Below are 24,741 nucleotides of genomic sequence, written 5' to 3'. Positions count from 1 at the left end.
TGGCGCCGAGAAGTGGCTCAAACAAGTTATGCGTGACGAGAAGACACAAGATTACTTAGCACATGAGAACATCAAGTGGCAATTCAACCTCAGCCGCGCCACTTGGTGGGGAGGACAGTTCGAGCGCCTCATCGCACTGGTAAAAACAGCTTTAAACAAGACTATCGGATGCGGAATGTTGACCTGGACAGAGCTGTGTGAAGTGGTACTGGATGTGGAGATTGCTTTGAATAATTGCCCTTTATGTTACGTCGAAGACGACATACAGTTACCCGTGCTTACCCCTAACTCACTGCTATTTCTTCGATCAAACCAGCTACCAGAACTGGAACCACACCATCTAAGAGAATTTGATCTGCGTAGAAGAGCTAAATATTTGCGAAGGTGCAAGCAGGCTTTGTGGACCAGGTGGACTACCGAATATTTACGAGGGTTGAGAGAACGACACCGGATGAAACACAAGGGTCAAACCACGCCCTTGGCCAAAGGAGAGGTAGTCATCATCAAGGACGAGGAACGAAATCGCAATAAATGGAAAATTGGAATCGTGGAAGATCTGATTCCGGGACGAGACGGAATTGTTCGAGCTGCCAAACTTCGAGCGGGGAAAGGAACACTTAGACGGGCGGTACAACACCTTTACCCACTGGAGCTGTCCTGTGATCAGGAGAATGTACAGGCTCCTCTGCAGCTCAACCCTTTAGCCCCGACATTCAGGCCCAGGAGGGATGCAGCGGTAGCCGCTCGTTATCGCATTCAAGATGCGAACATTGATGCCGATTAGAGATATTTAGGAACACTGAACTGATATACTGGACTAACTTTCTGTTTCGTTCATTGAATTTCAAATTTTATCGAGCGCGCCATTCTAGTGTTTTTCTCCGTTGAGAAAAACAGGGGAGTGTGTGAGAGATTATTCAGCGTTAATTGATTTCCGGTTGATTTTTTGCGATAAGTGACAGATGATTGAACAATAGGATCAAATTATGTATTTAAAATGAGAGAGACCAGAGCGTGAGACAGAGAACGGTGAGAGAGAGCGGGAGATTAAGTTGATTTTATAAAATAAAAACGTGAAGTTTCGGAACATAGCAGATTCTTTAGTCTCATTTCCGACAAACTTTTAACCACTGTGGTCAAAATTGAATTGATTTCTACATCTTAAAAAGGTTAATGACACTTACCACATCAGTCCCTCTTTTGTACCACTCAGTTATCCCTGAAAATTGCTTTTGCTTTTCCTCTTGCGGCCGTTGATGCTTTAAGGTTGGTCTAAAATGAAAATACAACAAATTAATTACTGTAATTCACCAAAAACAAAGGATGTTTGCCTAAAATATTGGTCAATTTTTCAATTAAAGAAAATTGGCTAAGCTGAATGGCTATAAATGTTTCAGTAAAGAATATAAAACCCTCAAAAAGTTGCCTTGTCCCTAAAGTGTGGTTTTGAGGTGCTTTTTTTGTGGTAGTTCCCAACTAGAATCTGAGAGTGCTAGGGGTTTAAATCCCATCAAAGCCTGACTTTTTCTGAGCCTCTTTTCTTCAATCAAAGTCCACCTGCCAGGGTCAACTCTTTGCTTGATTTTCATCCGCAGGTCAAATTAAATTTATTTAATTAAAGAAATAGTGAAATAAAAGAATTGATCAAAATAGTCAAACCTCAAGAATCATACTCACACTAGAAATGAAAAAACAATTTACAAGAAGAGGCCAAAGAGTATCAAAATTTTAAAAATGTAATAATTAACTAAGCTAACTAAACACTGTGTATCCTGGGAGAAGTAAAGAAAATTAATTAATCTTAGTTCTTACCTTGAAGTGCCATAATACCAAGGAGCTTGTGAGATATACTGTGGAATATGAGGATTGATATCCCTAAAGAGCAAGCAAATAAAAAATTTAACTCCCCCCTATTAACCGAGTTTGAGATCCATGCTGTAAGTTATGGACCAAGTTTTTTCCACTTGGATTCATGGCCCATGTGCAAGGTGTAAGGGCTATAAATCTGGGTGGAAAATACATGTTTTTGTAACTTAAAATACAGTTCAAGAAATTCAGGTTACTATGAAGTTTATTATCTTTGGCTTCAGGTGGAGGGAGAAGATTTCAACTCAAACACACTTTTAACCCTTTAACTTCCCAGATCTGATTGTTAATTCTCTCCCCTAGCTCCTACACATTTATTTGTAAATTGGTTAAGAGAATTTGGTGCTCAGAATCAAGATAATATCTTGTACCTGATAAGTTTGAGTATTCTCACTAACTATTTGCTGAATAATGTATAGATGCAATAGGTAGAAGTCACATGTGGATCCCTTCTGAGAGTTAACGGGTTAAATAGAGCATGCTATAGAGTGAAATACAAGTAAGGCCTACTAAATTGACCAATTATAAGCCATGTATGTACTAACTGAGAGATGTAGTCCATTATCAGAGTAGTGAAAACAAGCATACCCTGAATTAGAAAGCAACAAAAAATGGAGCAAATATGGAATACAATGCCACAGAGGTCCATCTTTTCAGAAGTCCTTCATGGGAAATACCTGCATAGCTGGCCTAACAGCATTACAAAGTAATATTCGTATTGTGAATTGCACAATACCGATGCAATAACCCATGTTTGGAGTCAACCATCAAGATACAGGTTCCTTTCTTTACTTGTTTTGAGAATATACCAGTCCTCTTATATCAGGTTATGAGTAAAAAGAAACGTATAAGCTATAACGTAGGTGAACTGTAAAGGATCAAATGAAGCTGTGTACAGACATACGTACACATTTGTTGATCATGAAAAGCTCTCTATTTTGCCAGTCGAAGATTAACTCAGTCTACGGTTTTAAACAGCTCCTTTATTGAATCATCGCTTGGAGTAGTCGCGTTCAAAATCCAGTGGTGTCTCACAGTTCTTCTGACTAGCATGTCGTAATACAGTGAATTCCGTTTATGACGTCATCACGTTATGCGATTAGTAATAATTTATTGAAAATTGTGGCCTTAATTAGCTAGCGCAGTAGATAACATATTAAACAATACACTCTCGTATCGTTTCTATTAAGTAAAACCACAGATTCATGGATTGTGTAAGTTATAAATTATAACTTCCATACTATTCTAACCTTTAAAAAAGAAACGAAAGTACAGTCATTCGAATCATACATCTGCACACATTTGTTTCAAAGGATTGCCAAGTTACCAAAATACAACAATCAATAAAGACAACTTACTTTCCTTCTTCGTCCGTCAATGCTGGTGCCGTACCAGCCTTTCTCGCTTCCTCTAACTCTTTTTCTTTACGCCAATCCAGTCGACTCTTTTTCTGTCCATCTTCGGTTTTAGCCGCCATCTGTAGCGTTGCAGTTGTGTCTTCCGTTGTAGTTATGTCCTCACACCTAATAACCAATAGAATGCGGTTTTATTTCTTCCAATCAAAGTGCGTTGTGAACGTGTCTTCTGCGTGTCACTTCCCAACTAGGGGAGGGATGCAATGCAAAATTGTGAGCCTATCGTTAAGTTTTCCGCGCTCGAAGGTTGAGAATTTCATGGGCTATTCTTGTTTCATGGGCTTATCCTTGATGCCTTTTGGGACACTTCGGATTGTTGAAAGATTAATATTCTTGTTGCGTTTTTAAGCGCGAAGTATCAGTGAAATTTTCTTCGATACGTTGGAAAGGTTAGGAAGACGAGAATTTGACATTGCCTCGTAGCTTCCCTTATTGGTTTGGAGTGCGCTGGTGATCGAAGTTGTGCTTTTTTGTCGGAACTACTAAAGGAAGGTAAGGTTTCGGTTGCATTTTATGCTAGTATTTTGTTAAATTCAAATATTACAACCATTCTTCAAAGATCACGTTCAAGTTTTGGGCTTAATACTGTAGATTTCATGTGACAGCATGGCGAAGCGTGCGAGTAACTACTAACTTGGATTCATTGAATCCTTCAGTGTCGAGGGCTGATTTTTATATTTTGCGTGGGACATGTAAAACTAGATGTTACATAATTGAAAAACAGGGCAGATCTCGGTGTTTCAATGCCCAAAAATGTGTGATTTTCTCCATCTCATTGTGCCTACAATGATGGCTATTATGGATACAGTGGAAGACATGTATTCATTGTAAATGTATGGGACTACGCAAAAATTCAACCTCTGGTATGGTTGATGTCAAATATCACATATCCTGGGAGGTTAACTCACAAACTGCTAACTCGTATGATGAAGATCTGGTCTCTTTCATAAAGGATAGGGTGCTGTCTCCCAATGCTCTCCATCAAGTAACAGTTGGGTTACAATATATTAAATCATTCTCTTTGCTCACCCAGAAGGGACAGAATTGCAGCAAAATTACTCTTCACTTAATAATTAGTGCTTTACTATTTAAATCAGTGGCTGACATATGCCACTTTCTTTATTTTGATCAATTTAGAGTAAAGTCCCCTGTACCAAATTATAAGGAATATGATAACAATATGTATGTTATATGTTACCACATTATCCATACTTTTTCAGCTATGTTTCACAAACATTAAAATGAAATAAACACTAATTCATGCAGAAATGAATACTTAATTCAATACAGACTATTGCCTACTATTAGCAATTATTGCTCCTACATGTGTTAGCAAGAACTTGGTCTTGTTGGCATTCATTGTGAGCATTTGGTGATCTGTATATTAGTGGAGAAACTCTCTGCAACTATCTTTGCTAAGAAAATACCAATCCTTTCACCCTTACTAAATATCATTCATACAGGCATGGATGAGAACCAGCAGCAAAGCAAAGAAAACAAAAGTGCTGATGAGGTGGTAAGCTCTATTCTAAACATTTTCTTGGCGAATTATGCACTAGTTATAAAAAGGTATATGTTGTGCTTAATTTTTGTCCTTGGTATAAACATCATTTTCCTTTGGTTTTGTTAATGATATGAATGAAAAATGCATTTTGTGTAAAGAAAGATAAAATTTAGCTCCTAGCCTAAGTTATGATGAGATGATGTGTCACTATCAATTTGGCCTCTATTAAAAGTAAAAGAATTAAACTAAGGATAAAACTAAACCACAGCATACCTATACTAAACCCTCAGCCTATTTGTATCAATATTACTATTTTTTCTGGTGTTCACCCAATAGATTCAATCCACTCACAGACAAATATGGCACCTGTGCATTTTACTATTACTCTTAGGCTAAGGCACTCGTAGAAAGCAATATTTCACAAAACAACAACATTATGTATGCAAGGTTTAAATTTTTCAGACCTTTACTGCTTGTTTTTATGATTGGTTCCAGTATTTTCTTGCACAAAGAGTTCTGGTTGAATGTACCAGTCACCATGTTTTTTGGTATGGTGGTTTACAGTAATTGTTGTATGAAGTAACCTTCACCAATATTAATTTTGTGTACTTGTCACTGACAAAGAGCTAGTTCATGATTAGACATTGATCGTTTCATTAATTGCCATGCTCTACATTTATCATTGAAGTACTGATTAACTCCTTTGCCATCAGTAATTGCATTAAAGATACTGTGTTAGAAATCACAGCACTGTACCCCAAAATCTAATGTCGTCCTCAGCATAATCTCATTTTTTGAGCAAGGCAAAAGTAAAAATCAAACAAGACCACACAGACATCATCACAGAGACAACATTGCTATGTATAATGTTTATATAGTTAGTTACATAAAAGGTACTCTATTCATTAATTCAGTGTCAATACTCACCCTCGTAGCAGCTATAATTTTTAGCCAACTTGGGAAATAGTGGCCTAAAATGGACCCTTTTGGACATCTGAACTTTTAAATTTCCAGGGGAAGGTTCCCCAGACTTTGCCATCCAAGTGGGAATAAATCGCTGTCACACTGTCATTTTGGTCCCTCCCAGCTGCTCAAACGTTGTCCCTCCTTTCCACAATCTTACCAAAGCCCCCATATGTGTAGTAATAAAAACATTGAAGTGAAGTGTGCTATCTCAGCAAGAGGTGATAATCATGCACACTTTTAAGTGAGTCATCATAGCAGATGTTTGGTGAGGTATTGCATTCTGTGCTCAAAATCTAGTTCATGTAGACCTGGGAAAAAAGAATGGGGTGTAGCAGCCATTCATGTTGTTTAATTGCTCTAAGCTCTAATTCGATACTACTGTTCATTTGGCTATCTTTCTTGCCAATACTGTTTCGTTATTTGGGTTTTCTTGAAGACACTTCCCATTGAGAAGAAGCATTATATGTGTTTACAAATTAGAAGTAAAGAAAAGTGAAAAAAAAATAGGAGAGTGACAGGATGGTATCAAAGACAGTGGTACAATTTTTTTTTGCAGGGGGGTCATTTTTTTATTTTTGAACCAGAGTTTTAGCCGAAGTATGTCTAAGTTTCTACACTTGTTGTTTAGTCTTGTGACTTCTTGCTTTAAGAAGTGAGGTAAAATTGTTTGAATTTGTTTTTTTCATTACAGCCACTTGAGTCTGTAAATGGAAAGAAAACACTGAAAAATGACGGTAGGGAATACATTGCTTGCACTATAAAGTATTGAAAGTAATTTGCAACTCTCCATATTTGTTATTTGTAATTGACATGCTTTGCACAGGTGTTGTGGGGTTAGTGGAGAAGTTAACTGTATTTCAAAAATTAAATCACTTTAAATTGCAGTGAAAGCTATTACTTTTATAGTTATAAAAGTATCAAAGGTAACTTCTCTGAGAACCTTCTCCAGTGTCTGTGATATAGAAGTGTCCACTAAATATAGGTTCATTTATTAAGAAATGTGGGAAGAATAGTATGCAACTGAAAATACAAGTAAGGACTGGAAAAGAATATTTATTCCTTGCTAGTAATCTCAGAACAGCTGTGTGGAGCTGGAAATTAACAGTGCTGGAATACAACAGTAAATCCTGCTGATAAACTGAGAACAGCTGTGTGGGGCTGGAAATTAACAGTGCTGGAATACAATAGTTAACTCCTGCTGAGAAACTGAGAACAGCTGAGAGGGGCTGGAAAATAACAGTGCTGGAATACAACAGTTATCCACTACTGAAATTCAGAAACAGGAAACTTTTAAATACTTTTGTGCAACAATATACTGAGCATGCAGTAATATCTTCCATTGCCTCAATTCCAGTTACTTGTAGAAAGGTCATCTCTGAACCATTAAATAGGATCTGTTTTACCCGTTATGGAAGAAAAAATCTTAACCCTTTAACCCCTAAAAGTGACCAGCTTCTAATTTCTCCTTACAATATCTCCCCTGAATCAAACATTGAGTTCATGAGAATAAAGGAAAAGACCAACAATTCATAAATCTCTTGATTTTTATAAAAACTCTCTTTGTCAGGGCTTCAGGAAATGTATAGAGAACAGTATGGAGAATATGCATAATGATGTTAGGGTGTAAAGGGTTAATCAATAAATGTATGTTAAAGGTAGCAATCTTCTATAACTATTACTTATTCACAAATACTATATTTTATTTAGCAGATTGTAGCTTCAATGGATGCCAGAAATATTTTTATGAAAAACTGGCAGATACAGTTTTGTATTGTACTCCAGGATATACATCTTTCCCAAAAGATGGTATTTCTTCAGAGAAGAATGAAAACTTAAATGCTTTCTTTAATCAGTATAAAAGACGATTTTTTGAACGACGTAGCCTGAAAAGACCAGTCTACACACTAAAACTTGACCAAGAAGGTAAGATTGTCCGTGACAAAAATGGCATCCTTGTTGTTTTGGTCAACAGTTATGTTCAAGGAGAGCTTAAGACTACAAAGCAACTTCTCTACAGAGAGGCTGTAGATGGTGTATTAAGCAGTTTACACTACATTAAAGGTGTCCTTGGAGAGGATACTTGCCTCCCTGGAGGGGTGAATGCCTTGAGTAGGCTATTCAATCAAAAATATGTATTTAAGGGTATTTTCAACCTTATTAGGGCCTTCTTGGCTCGATGCTCAACATGTCAGGTCAACAACCCCTTGCCAATGCGAGTGCTTCCCCCTCCTGTCCCCATTAGATCTTTTTGCCCCCATTCCAGACTACAGTGTGACCTTATTGACATGGCCCCAAAGAAGCACCGTAGTTTTATGCAGAATAATTGTTGGAGCTACCGTTACATTCTAACAGTCAAGTGCTGTTTCTCGAAGTTTTGTTGGCTGTTCCCGTTAAAAACAAAGTCTGCAGAAGAAGTGTGTGCCGTTCTGAAGGCCTTGTTCATCAAGGAAGGGTCACCTACTGTAATTCAGTCAGATAATGGTGGTGAATTCATTGGAGAGGTAGTGCAAAAACTTTGCAAAGAATTTGAAGTTTGCATGGTTCATGGTAGGCCACACCACCCACAGTCTCAAGGCCAGATAGAAAATCTCAACAAGCAAGTCAAAAGGTTACTTGCAAGGTTTTTACAACAGTTGCCTAGAGATCTTCAGGCCAATGTCTGGCCTTTACTACTCTCTGCTATTGCAGACCTTTTGAATTGCAAGTGGCACAGCACAATTAATGATGTGCCTTTTCGAATATATAAGAACCGTGAGCCTTCCTGCTTGGTGGACTACATCATCCCAGATGATAGTATGTGGACAGAAAGTATTGAAGATGGTTGCCTTGAGGATTATGAATTTTCATCAGAAGATTTCATTGAACTTGAGAGACATGGGGAAAGCACTTCCATGGATAAATCTAAATTAGAAGAGATAACAGAGGCCATCCTGCAAATTTCTTCTGAGACCATATTATTGTCCTCATTGGGTGTTTCAGCTAAGCAGCTGTCAGCAGCTGTTAAGAAGATAGTGCAAGGAAATTCACATTCTCCACCTTCTCACAGTCACAACAACATCCCACTTCAAACAGTGGATTCAGAGGCAGAATTCCAGGTAGAGAGCATCACGAAATACCTCTTCAACTTGAGTGAAGAATACAAATCTAAGATGGTGGATGTGCTTGAAGCAACAGAACACACCATTCAAAAGAATCACAAACGGGCTCTTAAGAGGGCTAAAGAGCGGGAATTTAAGGTCGGAGACAAAGTTCTCTTCCAAAATCCACGTTCAGAAGGATTGCATTTTTCAAAGCCAGATCCCTTTCAGCCCTTGAATGTTCTGGGGGTCATCAAAGAGGTGCGTCCTGGAGGAATGTTCAAGGTGGAGATAGAATGTGGAGAGCAATTGGTAGTTAAATCCATTTTTGGTGGCCAGATGGTTTTGTTCAAGGAAAAGCAGTGTGAACTTCCCCTTTGTGAAACACCCCCCAAGTTATCTTTGCTGAATATGCACAATTTCATTTCAGAGTTTGGCCTAACTGTGCATAAGGAGATGTATAATCGAAGTCTAAGGTTGAGGAAAGTGGCTCACCATAGAAGTATTGATGAGTTATTGAAGAGTTATTGTCAGGTTCTGGATTATGGACTCCTTGCCATGGTATCGTCGTTTTCTGACAGAGAGGAAGAAGAAGCTGTGTTTCACCAGAAGTTTGTAACTGGCCTTCAAACTTTACAGGCTTCGGGTTTTCAGTACTTTCTCTATGGTACAATCTTTTGGGAGAGAGACAGAAAGCAAAACCTGGGAAAGTCAATTCTAAGTCATCTCACCAGTTACGAGGAGCACTCTGACTGCTTGTCGTGCGTTGGAGAGCAAAAAGAAACTCCATGCTTTCATCCCTGCTGCCAGAATCTTGTGCTTCAGATGGCTGTTAACTGTGGGCTCTTCTGTGTAACAATAGATGGTTGCATTGTACCATCTGATGATAGTATAATGAAAACATCTCAGACAGCTCCAAAGGAAACCCCTCTGTTAAGTAGCCATACAACTGAGGCTAGTACTTCATGCCATGATGAAGACAGTATCAAAAGACCTAGCACCCAAGTCGGTGTTGATGAGCCAGTGTTCAATAAGGATGATCTGCTTGACCATACAAATGATGTAAATGTTGATGTTGGATCCAACAGATGCAGTACACCCCAAGGAAGTCTGAAAACCCATGAAGTCACCCTTGGTGAGCCATCCACATCATTGCTGTTCATGCCAGGAAGCAATCAAGGAATGCTATGGAAGCCAGCTGAGTTGAAGGACAAGTGTCAGCAACATCTAGAGAACATTGATCCTTATTGCAGTGAACTGGCCAAGTTTGTAATGCCCTTGAAGGGCTTTCTTGCAGCCATAAATCCTTCTCAAGATAATGCCACAGAAAGAAGTAACTTGAGGTACTTTTTAAAGATTATTGACAAGCATGCAAATAAAGATGTACAGAGCCAAGTGCGCCTAAGTAGCAACAATGGCAGTCAGGAGTGTATGCAAGTTCAAGGGTACAGCTCATTCTGTGGACTTTGTGCAATGAACAATGCAATAGGTTGTTCCAGGAAAGGACCTACTATGTTCAATTTGTTTGACCTAGATTTGGCAGCAGACATCATTTGGTTAAAACAGGTTTGTGAAGTTGGCTGTGGATTTTCTGTACCTTTAGAGCCTATGCGGGGTCTTGATGGTGACTACAGTATTTTAGCAATGGAGGAGGCAGCAATTAGGAAGAACTGTACATTTCAAAGACTAGATTTACCCTTGAGGGCACTTGTGGATGGTACTGCAATTAATTCCCTTGACACCAGCAGTCTCCAGGAATTTTATTCCCTTCTTCTGGGATTGTTCCAGGCAGATGAGAGACCATCACTCATTGTGAGGACAAAGGAATATCACTTTGTTACTCTGCTCTTTAAAGCAGATGCAATTGTACTTCTTGATAGTCGCAGGACATCTGCTCTTCCACTGTCCCTTAAAGATGGCCTAGGTTACATTCAGAGAGAAGCATATCAGAACCCAGATTTTGCTGCTGTAAACCTTCAAGGGCCTGGAACTTATGGCAATCCTGTGAGAGTGAATGACTTGCCAGAAGTTAAGCTGCACACAAATTTTCATTGCACACTGGATGAGGTGTGGGATTTAAGCAGTACTATAAGTGATGATACCATCATTGCCACACTCCATGGACAAGTCAAAGCAAAAGATGTTCGTACCCTCAAGCCAGGTAACCAAATAAATGATGTTGTGATCAACTACATTGGTCCATTCTTAATGAGTCAGAAAGAGGATGTGTATGTGGCAAGCACCTTTTGGCTAAATCACTGCAGCCAAGAGCTGGGTGTTAAGGAAATGCTTAGGTGTGATTTTCACAAGTATGAAAAGTTTGTATTTCCTGTTCATTGCCCTGGTCACTGGTGGTGTGTCTTAATAGACAGGCCAATGAAGTTGTATGGGGAATTTGACTCCCTTTGTAAAGATCGAAGGAGTGATTATGTTTTTCAGGTCTTGTGCAGGGAATTCAAAACTGCAAATATTGATATTTCTTCATTTCGAAGGTTAAGTCAGGAGGAAAGAGAAAAGTTGCCTTCTCAAGGACAGAATGTTTTTGAATGTGGTGTCTTTGTGTTGGGTTTTATCAGTGCATTTGTCAACAACTTGGAAATGAATTTCAGCTTAAGGGATATGCCATTCCTGCGGAATTCATTTGCAAAAATTATCATGAATGGGCAACCAGTATGTGACATTAAAAATTGTCCCAGTACCCAAGAAAGTTGTCATCCAGCTTGTGAAGAAGGTGGCCATGGAAGTGTCCTTGGGCTAGTTGGTTGCTCTACCATTGAAACTATGAGATGTAGGGGTCAAGAGAATATTTGCAGTGACAAAGAATCTGGAGTAAGTGGTACAGGACTTATACATTGTGCTGGTGAAAACAGCAGTGCAAGAATAGGTGAAGATGGAATTAAGAAATGCAGAACAGGAGTGAGTCCATTTAGTCCTGACAAAACCATGGAAGAGGTTTCTGTTGGTTTTGGTGTTGCTTTTCCTGGTAAGTATGAATTAGGGGATTTTGAGAAGGATTATGAAGATATGGAAGATGATCCATTTGTTGTCCCCCCTCCTCTTCTGCCATTAGACATTCAACTACGGGACAAAGACACAGAGTTGTCAAATGAAAACAATATTCAAGGTAATTAATATGTTGACCATTTTCACTCTTTGTCTCTTTGTTTTTGTAATATGAATTTTTTGCTATATTGTTCCATAATTATTCTTCTCTATAAACCTTGTTTTTTTGTTATTTGCTAAAGAAAGCATTGTTGTGCCTTTTTACAGCCAGTGAACCAGATGATGAAGATTTGGTCTTGTATGAGCTCCTCAAGCCTCCTTATGATGCTTCTCACGAGGTATGCAGAATTTGTGAGTGATCTGTGGTTTTCTTCTGCTTGGGTTTTCTCTTACATTATTATTATTATTATTATTATTATTATTATTATTATTATTATTATTATTATCATCATCATCGTCATTATCATTATTATTTTTTTTACCGCTGTTGTTGTTGTTGTTGTTGTTGTTGTTGTTGTATACTATGCAGAGATGTTCTTGTAACATGCCCAGTAGTTTAGGGGAATATCATTATTATTATTACTATTATTATAATCATTTTATATTATGCAGAGATGTTCTTGTTAACATGTCAAGTAGTTTAGGGGAATATCATTATTGTTCTTATTATTAAATTATTATTATTATTATTATTATTATTATTATTATTTTAGTACTATTACTTTTGTGTTTTGTTTCCCTTTGATGACTAGTTTTGGATGTTTTTTATTGCCTTGTGTCTGCAATGAATTTTAAGTTAAATTATTATAAATACATCTAATGATTAATAGTCCTTTAATTGCTAAATTTGTTTGTTGGGTTAACATAATGATGCGGTTGTTTTCATTGTCCCTTGAGTTAATTTATAGCATATCATCATTAACATACTGATACTTGGTAAGTGGTACTTACCCGATGAAATTAAGCCAAATGTGCATTTTAATACGAATTTGGTGAAGACAGTCTTTCACAAGCCAAGTGTCATTAGATTTTTTTTCCTAATGGAGACTGATTTTCTTCACAGCTTCCAACCCTACAGATGCTCTATTCTAAAGAAGAAAGGAAGGTATTCCAAGGCCTTAACCCCATCACTGAGCAATATCTTTTCAAACTAAGGAAGGAGAAAGGGATAAATGTTCCAAGAGGGTGTTACCATGCAGTGATGACAACAGAAGAAATGGTAGATTTTGATTACTGGAGGCAGGTAAGGAAGGGGAAGTCGAGACAAAGATTTTTCCATTACAGGTGGGATAGAGCCTTCGAAGTTTGGACCAAGGAGACCACAGAAGAGTTGATAGATGTGGCAAGTATCTTAGAGCGAGTTGATAGTGATGGATGGGTCTTATTGAACATCACAGAACAGTATCACTATGAAATGTGGAGAGACTGGAAATGGAGGCAACTTGAGGAGAAAGACCTTTTGTAATTTTAAATAAAATCAATAAGGCAAGCTATTTGGCACAGTGTAATACTAATAATTAACCCTTTAGCTCCCATGTGTGACCAAGACAGAATTTCTCTTTACACTATCAATACAATATCAAGCAGACAAGTGATGAGAATGAAGAAAATTATTGATAAGGGGATTATTAGTTGATCCAATACCAAATTCTCAAAACTAACATCACAAGAACTATATGGCAGACAGTAAGGAGAAATACTAATGAGATCTTGGGAGTTTAAGGGTTAAACACTTAATGGGTCATGTGTTCATTCTAACAGTTTCAATTGGGTTTTGAAGCATGCTTAATTCAAGTCATATCCAAAATTCCCTTGCTCCACATTGTGAATTGTACTTAGACATGGCCAGAGAACATCAACAGAGAATGTGACCTCTTAAGCATGTTCGCATCAGACCTATGAATTTGTCCACAAAACTTCCTTTGGAATTGTTGAGTTCCAGAGTTTCACATCTAGTGCATTTCCAGAGCAGTAGAATTTAAAAAAATTGACACAAACATTTAAATTGCAAAGAATTTATTTAAAACCTTTATGTTTACAGCAACCCACATAAAAAGAAATCTTACCAACAATTATGAATGAATTAGTGAATAAAATAGCCTTGACTCCTCAATCTGGTGTCAACTGCTTTATTTTATTCAAAAGTATATAAGGGTAAATTGGAGAGTTACTTAATGTGATCTGTGAAATAATATTGAATAATTAGAGCCAAACAGTTGCAAGTAAGTAGGAAGGTAGAATGGATTTATGGTATATTAGTGCACTATGGTCCACTTTAAATTTCACAAATTCCAAAAAAACTATTTCACCTGAAGTTATTTGCTTGAATTGTTTGTAGTGAAGATGTTTATTTCCACAGAAGTGTTGCATGTTCAAGTACAACTGGAGCAGTTTTTTTTTTTTAACTATCCATTTGTGTTCGTTAAATGAGCAATTTCAGCTTGAATTTTTAGTTAGATTAATTATGGATTGCACATGTTGTGTGCACAAGTGTTTATTTGTTGCAAACACTTACAGTGTATCCTATTTATCAAGAGAATTTTGTCAACAAAGGACATCATAGCAGGAAAAAGGTAACCAAAATTTGTATGAAACATTAAAAAAGGAACAACTAGCGTGATTTTACTTAACCCATGAAACAGTATGTAAACAAACCTGTATGACACCAGCGGCATGTTTGATTGTTTGATCACCCCCATGTTGTGTGTAGAAAACATGACATAAGCCAAAAATTTTTGTAACGCATAGTAGTCTATGATCAATTTCATTGGTTGGAGAAAATCACTCTATGTTCATCTACAATATCTTGTCAAGAAATAAATTATGACAGAGCTTTGCCTTAGCATGAGCATGAATGATATTGCTAAATTGTCTTCTTTAGTGAGGCATGTAATTGATGAGGAGAAAGTAATACCTGTTTATATTGTCATCTGTTAAAAATTTGATTAAATCTGAATTACTTAGGGTTGGTTTTCTTTATTTCCTCATATAGGCATCTCGCTTTTTGGGCAGATGTCTCTCTGGAATGAAATTTATTTTTTTCCATTTTCATCTTAATTGGAAAGGCCAAAAAATACAACAACAAAAACCACATCAAGTCTAATATTAAGGCGACAAAGTCTCTGTGAACCAGTTTAATTGCGGTATTACTCAGAGTGCTTTTCAATTGAGTACTGTGAAACCAAAACCAAAGTAACTGCAATGGCCAGTCAGAAAAAGGGAAATATCACATGGAACCAATCAGGACTCAAAGTAAATACATGCAAATGGCCTGAAGTGCAGAAAAATGCGAGGAACAAAGTTATGATTGATTTTGGGTTTGCATCTGATTGGTTGAGAGGGCGGCGCAAGATTTCTGGGCCAATCACAGAGCATACTTGGGCAAAACCATCACAATCTTGGATTACTTTTGACACTCAATTGAAAATTGCTCTATCCAAAGCGGTTCCTTGCTTTTCTTTTGAGGCATATATTATGTCTCTCAAAGGGGACAGTGGGTTTAATTCACATTTGAAATCCAAATTCAAAGAATTTTTAGCACACTTAAACAAACGTGGGTGACACTGCCATAGGTTCAATTTTTCTAGGTTCAAAAAATTTTTAAAGTAGTCTTTTGAGTTTCGTTCAAGATTGCAATTAAAAATAGAGAGAACCTTCAAATTCTCACACACTGGTAGAACTTCCAGTGCAGAATCAACATTTTCTTGATTGAGGGTATGTACATTTCCTCCAATTTCCAGAACCCTAAGAACATAGGAAAAAATGTATGAATAAATTATTAACTTGCATTGAGATTATTGTCAAGTGATTACAACCCCCTGAAAGTAAATAGAGAAGATCTACGTTTTCTCGTGTTTGTGTCGTTCGTTTCGCTAAGACAGAGAATCATTCAAGGATTCAGAGTTATACCATTCCATATGATTTTAGGGACGAAGGTGATAGCACGCTCACAACACGCTTCCAATCGAAAACGAAAGAAACTGGCTATAACGCTTGCTGAGCATGCTAAAACACAATTTGCTCATGCTTTTATTTCATATAACACTCTACAAAAAATAAAGCTTGCGCCGTTGAACAGTGAAGCGCGAGCAGGCAAACACGCAAAGCGTGTTAACCTTCGAATACAAGAGCTAGCGTAATAGCGGGCACAGCATAGTAGCGTGTAACCCGGTGTGCAGCACGCATGTTAACTGAACCTAACGCTTAGTCATTACACAGTCAATGTACTCTCATTCTTACGGTAAAAACCGAACCTCCCATCGGTGTTTATATCGTAAAAAACAAAGTTGAAACATTTGGCCGCGAACGAGTTGCAAGGATTCAAGGCAGACACTTCAATTACTTTTTTTTTTTATGTGGAGTGGTTACTTTTGATGATATTTGTAGTATGTTGAAGCACAAAATGTAACTCAGTGCCAGACGAATTGCGCCGATCGCGTAAACAACCAAACATGTGCAAGATATTCATAAAGCGCCATAACATACAGCCGGTAAAGGCCGAAACATTTGTGTAAAAGTTTACTCCATCGGATGACCAGAGCGATTTTTAGGGGATGATAAACAAAATCAACAGTAAGGAACAATTTTTTTTCAACAACTCTTTGTTTCTGGGAGCACTACGACTCTCAAACGATTGTTTTCTCTTAATCACGCGCTCAGTCACGTGCCTGAAACTCGATTCAATCAATGCAGTAAACAATTTGCGAAACGGGAACTTATATAAGATTACGTGATGGTATATAACTTTTGAAGGCGTTAAAATTAATTTGTCGTACCATTATTTACCATTGTTTACCATTATGTAAGCTTGCCCATCACAATGAAGTGCTATTGAGTTCAAGAGGAAAACATTTGGATGAACGGCAGAAATATCTAGCTACGTTTTACTTTAGTGTGTCCTCCTGTGTTAACTTGCACGCTAAGCGTAACATCGATCACGCTTTTCAAACCGAAACAAAGACCAAGCGTGCTAACTTGACCAAAACGAAACAGTGTGTACTTATTGTTAAAAAATAATATATGCGCATATTAAACACGCTAAGCGTGTTGTGAGCGTGTTATCACCTTGTCCCTGAAATTATATGGCGGGTCACATTTGTCATTTGGAGGCAATTTCAAACTAGGAGTGCGGCTGTAGCCCTGTCGGCCACTTCCCCTCTGCGACGAAGATCTTGAATAAATCTCCTAAAAGAGACGTCTGCGATTTTTGAGATTTTCAAAAGAGACACGATGATTTTAAACCAGCCAAAACTTTTCTAAACAAAAAACAAACAAAAACAAAGCAGATACTACCTTTATAAATTAGCTTTGACAGAGCCTCAACAGAGCAAGGTTGCTGGCTCTTTCGCTGTGCGGGTACTTGTGGGGTTTTCACCATCCTGTGTATGTCATGCTTACGAGCTCAGATAGTCTAAAGAGAGCGTAAAGGCCATCTACGACTGTTACGTATTTTCTTACTTTTCGCGCGTATTTTTAGCCTTGACGCTTTGTTTGTCATCTAAAATTTCAACCCCTATCCAATCGGGATGATAGAAGCAAATAAGTTCAATTGTATACCTCAGATTCTCCAGACTTTGCCGGTTTGATGCCAAGACATTTAAAATGGCAGCCATGTGGCAAGTACCTTGCAGCGATAACTCTTCGACGTTAGATTGTCGAGCGAGGAGCTTTGCCACTTGTACAGATGTAACATTGTTACAGTCACTGATATCCAAATATTTCAAATCGTGACATGAAAGTGATTCCAACACCTAAAAAAAAGAGAGACAACGCAATCAAAAGGCAGGGCCAAGATAGTTTATAAATTCGAGATTCGAATTATCTCAAGATGGTGTCACCTTGTGACCAGACGTTAATAAGGGGAGGAGGGAGGGGAAGATGTGATGTTCTATGCCATATTTCATGGCGAATAAGGTGGCCTGATCGAGAGACAAAAGAAACAAAAATAAACAAGATATAATAGAAGTAATCAAAGATTATGAGAGAGCGTTAGATGCCCCAAATTCAAATTACTTTTCATTTCATTCATATTCATGCCTGAAATTGACAAATTTTAACGTCTGCTTTACTGCATTTGTGGCGTTCGCGTTGTTGATATCCGCGCTTTTGCTGTTATAAATAAGGATATTTAAGTCAAGCGTGAATTAATTTCCCGTGGAATTTCCTTGTTTTATTGCTAGCAAGTAGAGCGATTTTTATATGCTGCAACTGTTTCGACTGTGGTCTCGGGTCTGTTGCGTGACAGCTTCAATGTCCGTAAAATTTATATAACTTATATAATAACAGATAAGCTAACATATGGTTTGATGCTACTCTGGTTTACAGATTTAATGAGTGTAACCGAAGAAGTTACAATTCATAGACCTAACGTTTCGACACTCCTGTCTAGTTTGAATAGCCACAACGTTAAAGTTGCTCAAAAACCTTTTCAGACTTTGGGGCATATTTTCGCCAAACCCAAGGATCCTGACGATGGCGGTTTGCTTCCTGACGGCTATTTACACTTCATCAGAAAAAAAGGCCGCTAATTAGTGATCATATAAAACGACCTCTTGTTGCATCGTTTAGATCACCTTTGATGAAGGCACTAGACAGGAGTGTCGAAACGTTGGGTTTATGGATTCTAACGTCTTCGGTTACATTCATTAAATCTGTAAACCAGAGTAGCATCAAACCAAGTCTGATTGTCCACTTGAACTTTAATATATTTTAACAGATAAGCTATTTACATTAAACTTCCATGATGCAAAACATTTTTCTTTTTACCGATAATATTCACAGTGTGGCAAAAACTTTTTTCGGTAGAATTATATATTTTTCTATGGGCAGTGTTCCAAGCTTGTTATATCTTAGTAACAAGATATATTAGAAGTAATCAAAGATTATTGGAAAGCGTTCAGACCACAGGCAACCGCAAACGAACGCAATAATAGGCTAAGCTCCAAAACTCCCGTTTGGTACTAACCTCATCGTTAACAGCTTGATTAAGGGCAGAAAGTCCCACCATTTCCAGACTGCATCTCTGGTGCAAAAATTCCTGGAGTAGTTTGGAGGATGTCAGTCGCTCGCAATAACCAAGGTTAATACCGATCAGTCCCATCGGAATGAATTCGCAGAGTTCTTCTCCACTTATATTCGTACAATAAATGTCCAGGCTTATCAGTCGGACCATATCCTTCAACGGTGCAAAGTTACTTACTTTGACACAGAATCTAAGGCTGAGAAATTTCACGTGGGTGATGTTGGACCATATGCCTTTGTTAGGAATGTAGGTCATCCTCCTCTCGAAACATCGGAAGTCAAGAAGCGAAAATGGCCTTTTAGTAGAAACCAAAATTTTGTAAAATGTTCTGCATGTTAAAGACACATTTACAAGATCCGAAGTTGAAAGAATGTTGAATAAAGTGAGAAGGCAAACGTGGGGCAAGCGGTCAATTGTCGACATCTTTACCTACAATGTTGAAACTTTTCCGATTAAACCTGTATTAGCGGTCGGAATGACTGTATGGCCGATTATTTAAGGTTGACTGCTTAGGTCAAGACAAAAGAAAAAAGCCCTTATGACCCCTTCAAGGTTGACCGCGGTGACCACTTGATAAAGGTAACACAAAGAATAATTAGAGGAAATCAAAACTTAATTCGACAGTTGACCGTTTTATAAAGGGTGACTGCCGCTTAAAAGGCATAGGTCGCACTTGGGCAAATGTTATATCTTGGGGAATTTTCAGTTTCGCTTTCAAGTAAGAGTTATCATAATTCAAATTCTGCGACCCACTTTTCCTTGAGTGACATAGCGTTAGGATTTATATCTTTTGAACGAAAAACAAATTAGCTAAATGCCGACACTTTTGCTGAAAAGGGTTTCCTGTAACCCAAGGCGAAATTCCAGGATTGTGCGATACACTCCTGTACGCAAAGTATCAGATCAAAGCTGGCAAAATTCAAGACAATCTAATCAGAGAAACTCTGGTTTCAGTGACTGTTGAGGTATCAAAACCACTTCAAATATTTTTCGTCGTCAGGGGGTTTAAAATATACGTCTTCGGAATTCTGATTTCCTTTTAGCACATTAAGCTTACTTTAAACCGAAATTTTTGAGCTGATTAGTTTTTTCTTGCATGGGAAAATAACCGAGATCGCATCGGTCTTCTGTTACTCTTTCGATGATTGTGAATACCGGGACCCTTTGTCACTTCACTTCCTTTTTTTTACTCAACAAAGTTTCCAACCTCTTTTCATTGCCACACCAAAGCCCTACAGCGTCTCTGATGTTTTTGCCGATTTTCCAATAAACTAGGCAAATTCCTGGATAAATTCCGAAATAGAAAAGTTAGGGTGCAATTTGGAAAAGTGTTTCCTGGACAGATTTTGACCGTAAAACTTTGCCAAGTGCGATCAATTCGCAGATGTGAGAAAAGTCTTTGTGCCGTTTGCCGACAAATAGTATTTCTTTGTTCTGCTAACTGAAAAACTCACTCGCGATCACGTATGGTCCATAATCTAAAACCAACTTCGCCGAACAACTGCTGCTCTGCTCGCCTGTTTTTTTTCAGGTAAGAAACATTTTCTGTTTAACTTCTATGATCACGCAACGGTGATCGTACCCCATTATACGAAACCTAAAGGTTTTGTAGCTGGAAATCTCTCCCATGGAGAACTTTGTAACAGCCTGGAATACGATACATCGTATTACTACTTTTTTATGACAAAACGACTATTGTGAAAACAATTTAGTTCTAGAGGTTATTACTTTTATTCTTAAAATAAGAAAAATAATATTGTAGCTGACTAGTTAAATCGCGAACTTTTCAAAACTCATCCTTTGTTGAATACGGTAAAGAGTTTGATCGACGAAAGCACGGCAATCTAAGTTTCAGTTTATTACATTGTCCGCTGTTGTCATTAGCCGTTTGAATTTCCACGAGTATAAGCGTTGTTCGGGTATCCTCGCTGATGATATTTCAGATGATTTGCAGGATCCTTGAAAGAAATGAATCAGTGGTAAACAGTCATTCATTTAATGGGCTACAATCTCTGACAAAAGTCTTTGAAACACTTCGAATCCTTCCGGCTTCCTGCCCATTGCAATGTTGCCTAACACAATCTAAGTGAGACTCCATGTTAGTTTACCGCACTAACACCGCAAGGTACGAGGGGGAGGTTAGTCCTATCTTGAGAACTGTGTTCCAACACTTTTTCACAGATTGTGGATTCTCTTTCTCCGGATGCTTAAGGGCCTATTTACACTGTACGTCAGAGTTTCTCGCATGCGACAAGCTTACGACAGGCCAACTACAGACTTGTGTCGTGTGAATCAAACCAAAAACTCGCGATCGCTTACGACTTTCACATGCGACACAAAAAATGTCGTAGGCTTTGAAAACATTTTCTAAAACGCTGCGACAATCGTAACCGAATTCGACAGAAATTGCTTAATATATTGTCACAGATTTCTAGGGGAAGGGGAGGAAGGCGAAGTTTTCTTGCGTCAAAATGTCGACAATACACAATCGAGCACAACTTTTTAAAATAGCCGTCATGAGGACCATTTTATGACGAATGCCAGACAAAATGGCATTTGAAATTGTACGCGATTTTTGCAGGGAGTAAATAAAATGTCGTGCGCGTGTAATTGGTCCTAGCCTGTCTTAAGGTTACTTCTCACCTTCAGAGACTGAAAAGATCGATTTTTCTTTTACTAGACTAAACTGAATTCAAACTTTCAACCTAACGTTTCCTTTAACAAAAATTCCGAAATCTTTAAAAGCACCCGAGTTATTAAGAAATTATTTAATTAGTTATTTTCAAAAAAAAAGTTGATAAATCAGGAAGGTGTGATAATCTTGGACCCTGGGGAAATTTTCTCGGCAACCGCTCATGTTGAGGTTCGATTTTAATGTTATTTCCATATTTTGTTTACAGCGCGCATTTGACAAAATTCACACATGGAAAGCTCTTTGTTTATGGAAATATATTTGATTTCGTGAAAGCGACTGGTAATGGCGGAGCTCCACGTTGGCGTCCAGATTTCGATCTAAGAAGTCGCCGTCAAACTAAAATTGGTAAAATTTCCGCACAGCCCCATACTATCATTACAGAATCGCGCCCATTGAAAAACGTCGCACGGGAAAATGCAAATAAGCTAGAAAAGAGAACGAGAGCATGCGTAACTTCACGCAGGCCTGTCAATCCGACTGTCAATCATGTAATCCCCCGTGTACGCAGTGTTCGAAAGTATTGTTTCTTGTGCAGACAACCGAAACGTAGCGCTTTTCATCGAAGAAGAATAGACGTAATTAGTGGCGTTATCTTGATTAGGTTATATTGTTTAAAAATCGGTCAGATGTAAAATTAAATTACCTTTCAATTGCCGGGTTTTCAATTTGTGTCAAGACTCAAATGCGGCAGATTTGCGAGGTTCGACCATCAACTTCGCCAAGAAAGCAAAACATCACAGAAATATTCCTTTTAGTAAAATTTCCGTACTGCCAATATCTAGACAACCAATTAGAATATTAAAAAAGCCTATTACACTTTTGTTGACTGACGCCTTGTGAATAGGACTGTGCAGCCAATTAGTTCGTGCTGCAGCATCCCATACGCGATAAATTTAAAAATAGAAGACCCTTCGGTCGTTTCACGCCTTACCGGATCCTGACACTTCCTTAAAAGAAAAGTTGCTTGAAGTCTATTTTTATTGCAAACTGCATTTATGAAGCTTTCTTCTGATATATCGTTTGCTAGGATTGTAGTGAAACTGGTGCGCGAACGAATTTTTTCCCGAAGGACACCCGCGAAGGGAAGTAACCTTAAGCTTGTCGCATGCGATTAAGTCGTACCGTATATATCGGCCCTAAACACAAAAATTATACATGACTTTTATATATCGAAGTGAATACTCTGATACATCCTCTTATGTTTTTCTTTATATGCCTGGGAGCCGAGCAAACTGATAACTACCCATATTCTCTCGTTCTCTTTAAAATAGAATTGTTGATCAATTTTTGCTGAGTTGGCTACCATGGCCCGAGATGGAGGATCACGTGGTGAGATAAACTAATTTTCTTCTCTGCTGTCCTGAGAAGGTTTCCTATACTTTCAGAATAGAACAGAATTCTGGCTACCCTAACAACTCAACAGGAAATCGTCACTTTTAAATTAAATGTTCTAAGGGAGTCCTTGAAATTGCTTGGAGGTTTATCGCCTATCATGAATTAAAAGCAGTGAACAAGGCTGTAATGAATTACACACAACTCCAGATGAGGGTTTCTGGTGTAGTGAAGTACTGGTCCATTTCATCCCTGAGAAGCAATCAAACTACTGTTTTGTCACTTTTAACATTACTTAAAAATTAATAATCGATGACTTAGATGTCATGCATATCAAAGAATATTGACACGGAAAGAGGTACTCTCTTTAATGGTTCATGTGCATATTCCAGGATGAGCTTTATTGTATCTCTAGTGTGAACATTGGTGGTGATATTTTTGACAAAGGCCATCATTGAACGGTAATGTTTACGGGTTTTGAAGGAAAGATTAAACCACAGAGGCCCAGGGCTAAACAGTTTCGTAAAATGTTGTTGTATATTAATATTACTGAGTGATACATTTCTTATGTTTGAAGAGCATGTCATTAACACGGACTGGCTTGAAAGGGAAATAGTTATGGAAGAGGAACTGGAAAGAGGAAGAGAAGAAAAAAGAAAAGGTGATGAGCAAACGAAAAGAGAGGAACAAATAAAGAGAGAAGAACAAAGAAAGAGAGAAGAACGAAGAAAAAGAGAAGAACGAAGAAAAAGAGAAAGGGAATGGAAAGCGCAACAGGAGAGGGTAAAAAGGTTAGGAAGAAAAAGAGAGAGACGTCAAGAGATGAGAGGCGCGGAGTTAGAGAGAGGAAGAGTGGGCGTTACGGCAAAAGAAAGGACCCGGGATGAAATTAACAGAGGAAGAGATAAGAGAAGAGGTAAGTGTAAAACCAAGCATTAAGCAAGTGTTGACTGACTGTAAAAGGTCCCATTTCAGTGGCATGTCTAACAAGTCGCTTGGGGCTTCTTTCCAAGTGACCCTTAAATGATAAGATTACACACAGCACACGATTGTAGTGAATGTGTAGATGAAGTGTTGTGTTTAATCATATCTATCTCGCTCAAATATCTAGAGGAAACACTTTGGTTGAAGGAGACAAATCTTACAGTTTTAATTTGATAGCTATGGCAACATCAAAATCTTGTGAAAGATAGGAGGGGAAAGCATTGTAGGAACGGTCAAAATTCTGGTACAGGTATTTCATGAAGACGAATAATAAATGTATACACGACTGTTGGTGTGTCTGGTGCCAAAAGATTCCCTTTTGTCTAACCCTGACCCAAAAGGTTTTATCGTTTGAGTCTAAGGTGAGGCCAGATGATGCTCACCTGAGGCAGGACTTTTAATTGGGACTCTGTGTTTTTTCCGGCTCTACTCAGAGAGGTTAAAGTTACAGGACATTTTTCTGGAAAACTTCCCTTCCCTCTTATTTGGACTGCAACAACATTGTGCTTGTCTGTAATTTTCTCATTTATATTTTTATTCCAGTTCGGTGTCACAAGTGTCGAGGGTTTGGCCACGTACGTGCCGAATGCCCAACGAGACGCGGCCCGGTTGTGCCCCACCAAGATCAAGATCAAGGAAAAGAAGTGATAGTTAATAATTATCATTTTCACGCCTCTCTTGACAATGTAAGATTTCACTAATAAGTTTAGTCAGTTATCTTACATTGCCAAGAGGTTTATTTTATACTTTAATACTAATATTCAATTAATTAAAAACGTACACGTGATTTATCAGTATTATAAATTTAATGTATATTGTTTCTTTTTTTATTTTTACGTGATCGAAAGATATTAAATATTTGGAAGAGAAACTTAAAA

General features: G+C 38.0%; 4 protein-coding genes across 11 annotated transcripts in view; 2 read left to right on the top strand and 2 right to left on the bottom strand.

Moving 5' to 3' along the window:
* Positions 1–3,343, bottom strand: part of LOC113685570 (pre-mRNA-splicing factor SLU7) — a 14,225-nt gene extending 10,882 nt beyond the window's left edge. The window contains exons 1-3 of the mRNA XM_027203100.2: positions 3,225–3,343; positions 1,813–1,875; positions 1,185–1,272 (exon numbers count right to left, since the gene is read on the bottom strand). Of these exons, the coding sequence (XP_027058901.2) occupies positions 1,185–1,272; positions 1,813–1,875; positions 3,225–3,343 (270 nt within the window). The remainder of the gene's footprint in view (positions 1–1,184; positions 1,273–1,812; positions 1,876–3,224) is intronic.
* On the top strand, positions 3,343–14,795 carry LOC149051115 (uncharacterized). 7 transcript variants are annotated; one of them, XM_089196017.1, is made up of 6 exons: positions 3,343–3,773; positions 4,745–4,797; positions 6,443–6,485; positions 6,819–11,952; positions 12,099–12,169; positions 12,895–14,795. In XM_089196017.1, exons 4-6 carry the CDS (start codon positions 7,362–7,364, stop codon positions 13,294–13,296), a joined length of 5,064 nt encoding a protein of 1,687 aa, XP_089052143.1. In that variant the 5' UTR covers positions 3,343–3,773; positions 4,745–4,797; positions 6,443–6,485; positions 6,819–7,361; the 3' UTR covers positions 13,297–14,795. The 7 variants fall into 7 exon arrangements, with proteins under 7 accessions (XP_089052143.1, XP_089052149.1, XP_089052147.1 ...); XM_089196023.1 differs by having other exon boundaries at positions 3,345–3,773; positions 4,745–4,794; positions 8,731–11,952; XM_089196021.1 differs by having other exon boundaries at positions 3,345–3,773; positions 4,745–4,794; positions 7,462–11,952.
* On the top strand, positions 7,534–24,741 carry LOC149051113 (uncharacterized). Of its 2 annotated transcripts, none has more exons than XM_089196037.1 (4): positions 7,534–7,674; positions 22,819–22,876; positions 23,457–23,795; positions 24,407–24,741. In XM_089196037.1, the coding sequence occupies exons 2-4, from the start codon at positions 22,852–22,854 to the stop codon at positions 24,562–24,564; spliced, it is 522 nt and encodes a 173-aa protein (XP_089052163.1). In that variant the 5' UTR covers positions 7,534–7,674; positions 22,819–22,851; the 3' UTR covers positions 24,565–24,741. The 2 variants fall into 2 exon arrangements, with proteins under 2 accessions (XP_089052163.1, XP_089052164.1); XM_089196038.1 differs by lacking the exon at positions 7,534–7,674 and adding an exon at positions 12,934–13,074.
* LOC149051114 (uncharacterized) lies at positions 13,837–17,772 on the bottom strand. Its single transcript, XM_089196035.1, has 3 exons — positions 17,669–17,772; positions 17,388–17,581; positions 13,837–15,575 (listed from the first exon to the last, which is right to left on the bottom strand). Exons 1-3 carry the CDS (start codon positions 17,732–17,734, stop codon positions 15,248–15,250), a joined length of 588 nt encoding a protein of 195 aa, XP_089052161.1. The 5' UTR covers positions 17,735–17,772; the 3' UTR covers positions 13,837–15,247.

Source organism: Pocillopora damicornis, chromosome 2 (assembly GCF_964200805.1).
Source record: "Pocillopora damicornis chromosome 2, jaPocDami1.2, whole genome shotgun sequence".
Classification (NCBI taxonomy): Eukaryota; Metazoa; Cnidaria; class Anthozoa; order Scleractinia; family Pocilloporidae; genus Pocillopora; species Pocillopora damicornis.
This window is presented reverse-complemented; position numbering and strand designations above follow the sequence as displayed.

Coding starts and splice junctions, on each gene's coding strand:
- LOC149051115 (XM_089196017.1), top strand. CDS start 7,362: ATGATGTTAGGGTGTAAAGGGTTAATCAATAAATGTATGTTAAAGGTA. Junction 11,953..12,098: donor AAATGAAAACAATATTCAAG/GTAATTAATATG, acceptor GCCTTTTTACAG/CCAGTGAACCAGATGATGAA. Junction 12,170..12,894: donor CTTATGATGCTTCTCACGAG/GTATGCAGAATT, acceptor TTTTCTTCACAG/CTTCCAACCCTACAGATGCT.
- LOC149051114 (XM_089196035.1), bottom strand. CDS start 17,734: ATGAAATATGGCATAGAACATCACATCTTCCCCTCCCTCCTCCCCTTA. Junction 17,582..17,668: donor TATTAACGTCTGGTCACAAG/GTGACACCATCT, acceptor TCTTTTTTTTAG/GTGTTGGAATCACTTTCATG. Junction 15,576..17,387: donor CAAAGTCTGGAGAATCTGAG/GTATACAATTGA, acceptor CTATGTTCTTAG/GGTTCTGGAAATTGGAGGAA.
- LOC149051113 (XM_089196037.1), top strand. CDS start 22,852: ATGGCCCGAGATGGAGGATCACGTG. Junction 22,877..23,456: donor CCGAGATGGAGGATCACGTG/GTGAGATAAACT, acceptor TTATGTTTGAAG/AGCATGTCATTAACACGGAC. Junction 23,796..24,406: donor AGGAAGAGATAAGAGAAGAG/GTAAGTGTAAAA, acceptor TTTTTATTCCAG/TTCGGTGTCACAAGTGTCGA.